Source organism: Triticum dicoccoides, chromosome 3B (genome assembly GCF_002162155.2).
Source record: "Triticum dicoccoides isolate Atlit2015 ecotype Zavitan chromosome 3B, WEW_v2.0, whole genome shotgun sequence".
NCBI classification, from domain to species: domain Eukaryota; kingdom Viridiplantae; phylum Streptophyta; class Magnoliopsida; order Poales; family Poaceae; genus Triticum; species Triticum dicoccoides.
This window is the reverse complement of record NC_041385.1, coordinates 828,836,173-828,846,893: the sequence shown is the minus strand read 5'-3', so window position 1 is coordinate 828,846,893 and position 10,721 is coordinate 828,836,173. Positions and strand designations below refer to the sequence as shown.

Here is a 10,721-nt window from a genome sequence, read left to right as displayed (position 1 = left end):
ACAGTAGAACAATTCCCAACCTTTTCTATTCACTTTACATCAGTATAATAGATGAGAGATGAGTTCAACTAAGTAATTTTGTGTGGTCTTGTATAGATGAGTTCACCAGTGGATAGTTTCTCGGCGCCGGGAGTGGAAAGCTCAGCTGTGCATGGAACTCAACATGACAAGTCATCCACTCCACAAGGTACAGATGGCATCGAGGCTGAGACGACCCAAGGTACTGGTACAGAACCTGGACAACCTAAAAGGAGGAAACTTACATCTGAAGTATGGAATGAGTTTCATAAAGAATTTATTGGTGGGAGATGGCAAGCTCAATGCATGTATTGTAAAAAATGGCTTAGTGCAGCAAGCACAGGTGGCACCACACATTTGAACAACCATTTGAAAACTTATTGTGCCAAGAGTGCTCCTGTAGGCCTAAAGCAACAGAAGTTAAGGTTGGCGGCTGCTAGTGGTGGGAAAGTTGAACTCGATAACAATGGGGTTTTTGACCAAGATGTAGCTAGGAAAAATCTTGCCTTAATGATCTGTGTTCATGAATATCCTTTATCGATGGTTGATCATTCTATTTTCCGAATCTTTTGTGCTTTAATACAACCTTTGTTCAAGGTTGTCTCAAGAAATACCATTAGAAAGGATATCTTGCTTATGCATTCAGCCCAAAAGGAAAAGATGGTGAAATATTTTGCAAATTTCAAACAACGAGTAGCTGTCACCTCAGACTTGTGGACTGCAGGCCATCAAAAGAAAGGCTACATGGTTGTTACAGCCCATTTTATTGATGAATCTTTTAATCTAAAGAGCATCATTTTCAGGTATGTTTCGTTAAAGCGAAGCTTTTTTGTATCATTATGAATCTGAACTATTTTGTTAATGATTGTGAAGCTGAACCTGGATGTTTATTGTATATTAGGTTTGCATATGTACCAGCACCACATAATGGTGAAGTTATTTGTCAAGCTTTGCACGAATGTCTTCTTGATTGGCATCTAGAGAGGAAGTTATCCACAGTTACTCTTGACAATTGCACAAGTAATGACAAGGCTATTGATATCTTGATAGATAAGTTGGATACTAAATCACTTATGTTGGAGGGTAAGTATCTGCATATGCGTTGTTGTGCACATATCCTTAATCTGATTGTGAAAGATGGAATGAGTGTCATGGAGAAAGGTATTGCTAGAGTCCGCAATAGTGTTGCATTTTGGCAGGCCACACCTAAAAGGCACGAGAAATTTGAAAAGATGGCACACACTTTAAACATTGACTATTCTAGAAGGTTGTTTTTGGATTGCAAGACTAGTGAAATTCAACATATCAAATGATATCCATTGCATTACTATACACTGATGTGTTCGAGAAACTAAGAACACGTGAGCTCCTATTCAACTGTTGCCCAACCGTAGAAGATTGGAAATTTGCAAAAGAACTTTGTGCTAGGCTACAAGTTTTCTTTGAGATCACTGAACTATTCTCAGGGACTAAATATGTTACCGCAAATTTGTTCTTCCCCAAAATATCTTCTATTCGTCTAGCAATACGAAAATGGTCTACTAGTGAGCATGTTCCTTTGCAAAAGATGTCTGAGGAAATGAAGACGAAGTTTGAGAAGTATTGGAAAGAAGTCCATGGTCTTATGTCTGTGGCAACAGTCCTTGATCCAAGATATAAGCTTCATATGTTGCAAGCTTTGTTTGGCTCTCTCTATGGGTTTGAACATGCAACTACAGAAGTGGAGAAAATTAGAAAGTTAATGGGTGATTTGTTGCTAGAATATCAAGCATCTGATGGTGGTGTGGGTACCTCGGAGTCACATGTAGGTGGGAGTATTTCTACCCAAGGTGGTGTTGTAGTAGATGAAATGGAGAATATATTTAAACAATATATGTCCTCGAAGCCTGTTACGAGTGCTTCTCGTGTGCGTACAGAACTGGACTTATATTTGGAAGAGGAAATTATCCATAGGCCAGAGGGTCTCGACATCATCAATTGGTGGCAGTATGCAGGTATCAAGTATCCTACATTGCGAAGAATGGCTCATGATATACTAGCCATTCCTGTAACAACTGTGGCGTCGGAATCTGCCTTCAGTACTAGTGGGAGAATACTAAGTGCACATAGATGTTCACTTGCACCAAACATGACTGAAGCTCTTATGTGTATGCAAGCTTGGTCCCGTGCAGACATGTTAGGTGATAATCTATTTCAATCATGACTCTTCTTTCCATACACAATATTATTTCCTTGCTATATGTTAATATCTAAATCTATGCATCAGGGGATTGCAATTCTACTCTCTTTGCGGACTTTGAAACTGTTCTTAAGGATGACACAGAAATGATGGTAACAGATTCTACTTTTAGCAACTTAGCATGCCTTTTAATCTTATAGATTTTAATGCAAATCTTGTTGTTTACTTTGAATGCTTCTATTTTCTTGTGTTTCAGGAGGTTGATGATCAATCCATCCTAACTGAAGCCTGAAACATGATTGTATGATGTTGCTGCTGCTGCTTGGTTGCGACGAGAAGGCGGACGACCCGGCGTGCTACATTGCTACCTGTTGTTATTTACATTTATCCATGGCTGCTACACTACTACTTCCTACTGCTAGCTTGTTGGCACACAACTACTCAACCTGAACCTTGTATTTGTGCTGCTGCTGAACTTTGTATTTCTGCTGCTATTTGTGCACCTGAACCTTGTATCTCTGCTCCTGAACCTTGTATTTGTGCTTCTGAAGACCTGCACCATGTATTTGTGATGCTATTTGTGCTCTTGAACCTTGTATTTGCCTTCCTGATATTGTGTTTTCTAGCTGTTCTACTATATATTCACATTGATGGTTAGTAACTGAAGCTATTTGTGCATTTTTGTCACTGTGTGAACCAATATTTGTTATATGAATTTTGCCACTACTCTGTTGTACACTGTACAAGAACAATATACAGCAGCCCGATGGGTAACCCACCGGGTCGGGTTACCCATCGGGTTCGGGCGTGGGTCTGATCCTTCGCCCATGGGCAGGGTCGTGGGCGACTGGGTAGACCCATTTAGTAATCGGGCATGGGTTTGGTAGACCTCGACCCGGGCAAACCCGACCCGACTGCCAGGTTGAGATGCAGCACACATCATCAAACACGAAAGAAACTAACAGGACTTCCTATATATAGACAAATTTAACAATTAGTATACTTCTACTGTAGCTAGCCTAGGACGTAGCTTATTTATACTCATTGCAATCCCTACGCTAGTGCTCCACTCATTCAATTTGAATCGGATTAAGAAGCTGGGATTTTTTTTTTGGGTACTGATAGGCGCCGGTGCGCCAGCCCAAATTGGGCCGGTCGCCCCGTGACTGTAGGATACAGCACACTTAAACCGTCCATGTGTATCGCTAAACACCCTGAATAAAAGTCAAACACGTTGAAAACTGTCTCGCTGACCGCCTGGACAGGTCCTCTGCATCCCATGTATTACGGCCACCCACGCCACTCGACCTTGCCGGCGCTCGTGCCACCGCGCTGGCCTGTTCCAAGCCCTCACCGTCGTCGACCGCGAGATTGCAGCACGAGCACCGGTGGGTTCCCTACTTCGACTGCAGCTCTCCAATGGCCGGTCCCAGGACGGGGTGACCGTGGTTGCAACATCCCATGGTCACCGCCTCTGGCTCGCCGCCGTCATCGGCTTGCATCACCATGTCTCAACAATCACAAAAGTCAGCAACAAAAATTCCAAAAAAAAACGAGGAGCACCAAAAATCGTCTGTTCCAGCAAAATAAATCACTGGCTCCAACAAAAAAATGGGTCGCTGCTCGTCATAGCAAAAATCTATTTGGTTCCAGCAAAAACAAATGTCGGTTCCAGCAAAACTTACAAATGGTTCCAGCAAAGAAAACGTTGCCGTCGTAGAGCGCAGCCTTGCTGGTTGTAGCACGCCGTGCCACCGGTTCCAGCATTTCGGGCCGCTGGGTCACAACTTCCGGAGGCGCCAGTTGCAGCTTTCCCACCACCGGTTGTAGCTTTCTAAGCCGCCAGTCGCGTTTGTTGCCTCGCCGGTTGTAGCTTCTATGGGCGCTGGTTGTAGCTTCCTCATGCAACGGTTGAAGCTTTCCCAGCCGTCGGTCGCAGGTCGCAGCCCGTCGACTTGCCGGTTGCAGCTTTTGCAAGGGCCAGTCGTAGCTGAGCCGAATGTAGCTTTTGTCGTCGACGCATGTAGCTTTCGTTGTAGCCGGATGTAGCTTCTGTCGTTGACGGATGTAGCACGGGGGCACCATCATCGCAACTCCTGGCCATCGCCGTTGCAGCGCGCGGAGTCGCTGGATGTAGCTTCCAACATCAATGGTTCCAGCACCGGCGGACGCTGGTCCCAGCACCGTCACGCGCTGGTCGCCACACCACCACCCGCGGGTCGCCGAATCCACCCCTGGGCGGGGGATCGTGGCACTCCCCGCAGCTCGTGATTTCCAGCGACATGCGGTGGCGCCGTCTCCACCGCGCGCAGCACCGCGTCTCCACTCTCTCCGTGTGGCACCTGACCGGCATCAATGAACACCAGCAGCGGGACAATCAGTCGTGCCCCGGACCGAACTAGCAGGTCAGCGGTGAGGCTAGGCTGGGTAGGGAGAAGCTCTGGTGAAAGCAACGAAGTAGAGAGAGCTCCGGTGAGAGGGTTTGGGGCGGCTATTTCTCTGGTGAGAGAAACAAAATGAGCGGTGGGGAATAGATGCGAGAGGATAAGGTTGGGAACACACGCAAGAGGATAAGGTTAGCTGAGTTTTTTTTAAGAAGAGCGGCGTGGGGTGCATCGTACGATCACACCCCATCGCATGTTTCTGATGTGACCAGCGCAAAAGCTTGGCCGGCCTGCCAGCGTAAAACGATTCCGTTTTTTTTACGTTGAATCCTTTTTTTTCATAAGTGTACAATCTTGCACTAGCAGCAGTGGTACTTCGCATGCCTGATAATTTTGTAGGCTCGACGAAATTAACCATGAATACCCTAGAGGGCATGACAACAAATCCTATATTCTTATATACATTCCTATATACCTAAGAGATCCCCACTGTCATATTTTTTTGATATGCAACCTATCCATATCATCAAGTTGGTCCATCATGTAAAAACACTTTCTCAGAAACTCTTCATGCACATGCTCTCATTAACCCTTCACGCACATGTAGCCTACCACAAATAACCATTACATTTTTTTCGTGCACTCTCAAGAAGCCACATCATCCTAGGTTTCTTTTGCTCTCTGCATATGTCTTGACGTTATCCGATTCATTGCAGACGTCTAGTGCAAGTGCCCTTTCCACCATTTTCTTATACATCATGTGTTGTTAATGCAATCTTCTGATTCTGAAAGCCCAGACGACTACTTTCCACATTCCCATTCTCTCGCGCTTCCTGTCTATGTCCCTTTTGCTCCCTAAACGCCATAGAATTGTGCTAGATGCCTCCATTTCCAAGAACCTTCAGTGTTCCAAGCAACCTTTTAATTCCAATTCGGTTCCATTGCACAAACGATGAAGCTAATCAAACTTCTTTTAAGACGGGACTAAGCTTTAACGAATGGGGAAGCAGGCATGGCTGTGGACCAGACAAGACAAACAAAAAGAATAAGAGCTACCTGGGTATATTGCAAAGTTTTAAATAGCGCGCTAAGCATCTTAGCGCCGGACCTCTTTCAAATGCTATAGCGGAGCTATAGCGCGCTATTTAAAATGTTTGTTCATTTGTTTGGACCGAAGTCTCTTAGCGCAAGACCTTTTGTAAACGCTATAGCGTGCTATAGCGAAGCTATAGCGGGCTATTTGAAACAGTGGTATATTGTGGTGAATGGTTGCAGTACACTGCACATGGTTGATCCGTAGAGAATCATAATTTACTCAACATTGGGTCTGATGATGTATAAGCGACCTTCTTTTTCTATATTGAAAAACTAATTATGAGTGAACTCGAGTTTTATTTTTCTATGCGAGCTATGTTTTTATATGAATGCACATATGTAGTTGCTATCGTTGTTTTAGGATTAGCCAAGGGTTGAGATGTCTCTACTATCTCAACTCAATGTTCTTTTCGTCTTATATTGCCTCTCTGATATACTGTCAAGGTAATAATTAACACAAAACAAATCACACACTTTTAGCTTTTTCATCAAATTTTCTGTAGATGCTTACTCTAAACAATGTTTCTTTCAAACAAAGTATATATCATCAACTTATACAATGCTTCATAAACTTTCTCATGTTTTTAAACATCAAGTTATTTGTTAATAATTCTCGTAGCAACATATGAGGCATCATCTAGTACATAATAATATTTATACTCTGAGGCCAAGGATCATGAGGTAAAGCTGTTGCCTTGTGACCATAAGGTCATGGGTTCGCGTCCTGAAAACAGCCTCTTGCAGAAATATAGGGAAAGGTTGTGTACAATAGACTCAAAGTGGCCGGACCCTTCCCCAGACCCTACGCAAGCGGGAGCTACATTTACCAGGCTGCCCTCTAAGGCCAAGGACATAGCCGTCATGTTAGAGTTGACTTTGGTTGAAAAACAATGATTTTGCGCTAACTAATCTCATATTGAGTCACTGCTTAGCACTGTTGTTATTTGGTTTGACCCAATAGTTTCATGTTGGTTGACACACTGGGCATTCGCTCTAGTTTCACCCTTGTGTGGTGTCATAGCAACTATTATGTGGCTAGCTAAGGATACATCTGATGGCCATGCATCCCATAATAGGCCACGTCTTGTAGTGATTGAACCCTGCACAGCTGCACCCATGAATATCTTGAGCCACTCATGCTCATCACGATCCTTGCCCGATATCATGAACATCATCATCAGATCAGCCTAGGATTCGAACATGGCTTTGGAAGGAGACCCGGCGATTCCACATTGATCACTTTCCCTCGGGTTTGGAGATCACATTCTTGCACAGTGCTAATATGTTTATACTATCCTCGTTGTTCCGTTCATGTAGCTTGTACTACGTACAACCAACACTTACAGAACTTGATTGAATAGTTCATAAGAAAAACTTCACCCAAAAGAAACATAGTGTGGTAGCAACAACACACCCATCATTGTGTACTCAACCGTGTCGTCGGTTGAGATGGAATTGATCACATTAGGGTGGTCCGGTACCGAGCACTTGATGTGCAGGAAGCCCATGGCGATTGCCATCGCTGTTGTGCCAGTCCGACAGCGACATCATTTATCGAGGCACCCCCTCGAAAGCCTTGTCGTTGTTGATGAAGATGCGGTTCATTGCAAAATGGGTACCGGCCGCCACGCGAACGTTGAAGAATTGATTTATCTCTGGATCACTGGCCATGATTTTCCACGGATCTACACCATTCGCCATTGTATGGCATCTCGGCTAAGGCCGTCAATCATGAACCACTCAAAGAGGTGTATTGTCTTTGTGACATGCTACATGTTTGTCTGCGAGAGCATGAACGACGAGAAGTCTGTGCTCTGGTCGGCGCCGGTGTGATCCCTATCCATGGGGAGGAGAGGCAACACTATGAGACGGTAGGTGCCCATGCTGGAATTTTGTCTATTTTGGGCCTAGCCCAATAGCAGTTTCAGAAATTCCTATAAATCCTAGAGGCCCCATTCGTGTAAGGCAAGAGGTGGAACTAAAGTTTAGTCCCACCTTGCTAGTTTAGAGGGAGTTGGACCTCTTTATAAGGGAGGCTCCTTCCCCACTTGTATGAGCATGAGAACAAGAGGGATATCCACGCGTTGCGGGAATGAGCCGAGCTGATGTCTAAATTTGTGCCACGCACTACGGGTATACGGAAGGTCACACGGAAGCTGAAAAGTTTTTGCGATAGTGGAGTTTGAATACGAACGGTGCAGCCCTTCGGCTGCTAGATGTTCGCTTCGACTTCGTCTCTTCGTTTCACCTTCCGTCGCTAGTTTCTGCCCTACGCATGTTAGGTTCTGTTTCGTTTAAGCAACTTCATCTAGTGTCTGTTCTAGATGTGTTTACCTCAAGTTCATATATGCGAACAAAGTTTACCTTCTCTCTGTCAGAATGCATGACTTGCTTTATATTTGTTATTTTAGTCATGCTTTATCTAGTATTTTTATTAATAAAATCATTCGGTAAATTGCTCATATTTCCAACAATCCAAAAACCTTATTATAGGCAATTTACCCCAAGTGGTTTTGCTGCTTCCATGAGACCTCCTATGTTTGAGGGTATCCACTATAAGAGGTGGTGCGTGAGAGCAGTCTTATGGTTTCAAACCATGAGTTGCTATGACGCCACTCTTGGCAAACCTGAAGGAGAGCAAGATGCCCAACAGGCAAAAGCTTTTCAGAAAATGGATACCTTGTTTAAGGCTGCGCTCTTGAGTGTTCTTGGAGAGAACATAGTTGATGCTTATGCGTCAATTGATAATGGAAAAGATATGTGGGACGCACTCGAGGCCAAGTTTGGGGTCTCGGATGCCGGCACTGAGCTGTACATCATGGAGCAATTCTATGATTACAGGATGACTGAAGAGCACTCCGTGGTTGAGGAGGCTCATGAGATACAGTCATTTGCTAGAGAACTTGAGCACTTCAATTGCATGCTACCGGACAAGTTTGTTGCCGGGGGTATCATCACTAAGCTTCCTCCTTCATGGAGGAACTTTGCTACCTTACTGAAACATAAGAGATAGGAGTTTTCCGTTCCGGATCTCATTGGTACTCTTGATGTGGAAGAAAAGGCGAGAGCAAAGGACACACGTGCTCGAGGTATTGAGGGAGGATCTAGTGCCAATGTGGTACAGAAGCAGAACTTCCAGCCCCACAAGTTCAAGAACAAGGGCAAGTTTGATGGTAAAGCAAAGTTTAATGGGAAGAACAAGGCTGTGCAACATACGAACTTCAAGAAGAAGAATGGCAAGAAGAAAGGTGCTTGTCATGTGTGTGGAGATCCTGATCATTGGGCTCCTAGTTGCCCTAATCGCTATGACAAGCATCATCCTAGGAAAGGCGGCAAGACCGTTAATGTTTTCATTGGAGACACTGACATGAAGGATGCTGGGTATGGTATATTTCCCACTATTCTTTCAGTATGTCATTCTCCTGACTGGTTGATTGACACGGGTGCTAATGTGCATGTATGCGGTGATATTTCCATGTTTTCGTCTTATCAGACCGCAGGGACTTCAACCGTGCTGATGGGCAACGGTTCAAGTGCTTCTGTTCATGGTGTTGGCGCGGTCGATCTGAAGTTTACTTCGGGGAAGATCGTGCGGATGAAGAACGTGCATTATGTCCCCTCCGTCAATAAAAATCTTGTTAGCGGATCTCTTCTGTGTAGAGATGGCTATAAGCTTGTCTTTGAGTCGAATAAATTTGTAATATCCAAGCATGGAACCTTTGTTGGTAAAGGCTATGAGTCAGGAGGCCTGTTTCGTTTATCCTTATCAGACGTTTGCAATAAAGTTGTTAATCATATTTGCAACAATAGTGAATCAAATGTGTGGCATTCACGTCTTTATCATGTTAACTTTGGTTGCATGTCGCGACTAGCGAAGTTGAACTTAATCCCTAGTTTCACCACTGTCAAGGGATGTAAGTGTCAAGTGTGTGTGCAAGCTAAGCAACCTCGTAAGTCTCACGTGACTGCGGAGACGAGAAATCTTGCACCACTAGAACTTATACATTCAGATCTATGTGAAATGAATGGTGTATTGACAAAAGGTGGAAAGAAATATTTCATGACGTTAATTGACGACTCCACTAGATACTGCCGTGTGTATCTTCTGAAATCTAAGGATGAGGCTTTGAACTTTTTCAAGATCTATAAAGCTGAAGTGGAAAACCAACTTGATCGAAAAATCAAGAGGCTTAGGTCCGACCGTGGTGGAGAGTATTTTTCCAATGAATTTGATGTTTTTTGTGCGGAACATGGTATAATCCATGAGAGGACGCCTCCCTACTCACCTCAGCCAAATGGAGTGGTCGAAAGAAAGAACCGTACTCTAACTGATTTGGTTAATGCCATGTTAGACACATCGGGTCTCTCCAAGGCATGGTGGGGGGAGGCGATATTGACTGCTTGTCATGTCCTAAAGCGAGTTCCCACAAAGAACAAAGAGATAACTCCATTCGAGGAATGGGAGAAGAAAAGGTTAAAGCTATCTTATCTGCGAACCTGGGGTTGTTTGGCAAAAGTCAATGTGCCAATCCCAAAGAAGCGGAAGCTGGGACCAAAAACTATGGATTGTGTTTTTCTGGGATATGCTTTTCATAGCACAGGCTATAGATTCTTGGTTGTAAAATCTGAGGTATCTGACATGCATGTCGGTACGATCATGGAGTCGAATGATGCGACTTTCTTTGAAGATATCTTTCCCATGAAGGATATTGCTACCTCATCTAATCAGGAGATGTCTAGTTCATCGAATCAGGAACCGGTTACAATTACTGAACCTGCCATTTCGATGGAACACTTTGAAAGTCCTGTGGAGGAGAACAATGAAGTTCCTACTAGGAGCAAGAGACAGAGGACTGCAAAGTCTTTTGGTGATGATTTTCTTCTGTATCTCATAGATGACACTCCCAGTTCTATTTCGGAGGCCTATGCATCGGAAGATGCTGACTACTGGAAGGAAGCGGTTCGTAGCGAGATGGATTCTATCTTGGCGAATGAAACCTGGGAGATAACTGATCGTCCTTATGGGTGCAAACCTATAGGATGCA

At 44.2% G+C, this 10,721-nt stretch overlaps 1 protein-coding gene and 1 long non-coding RNA gene across 2 annotated transcripts; one reads left to right on the top strand and one right to left on the bottom strand.

The window, feature by feature from the left end:
- The first annotated feature begins 2,177 nt into the window (after positions 1-2,177).
- Positions 2,178-2,598, top strand: LOC119282788. The gene is made up of 3 exons (XR_005138878.1): positions 2,178-2,198; positions 2,285-2,349; positions 2,454-2,598. It is a non-coding gene; the product is annotated as an uncharacterized LOC119282788 (long non-coding RNA).
- Positions 2,599-3,275: 677 nt separating this feature from the next.
- LOC119282525 lies at positions 3,276-4,650 on the bottom strand. The gene is made up of 2 exons (XM_037562725.1): positions 3,883-4,650; positions 3,276-3,707 (listed from the first exon to the last, which is right to left on the bottom strand). Exons 1-2 carry the CDS (start codon positions 4,283-4,285, stop codon positions 3,595-3,597), a joined length of 516 nt encoding a protein of 171 aa, XP_037418622.1. The 5' UTR covers positions 4,286-4,650; the 3' UTR covers positions 3,276-3,594.
- Positions 4,651-10,721: the final 6,071 nt, after the last annotated feature.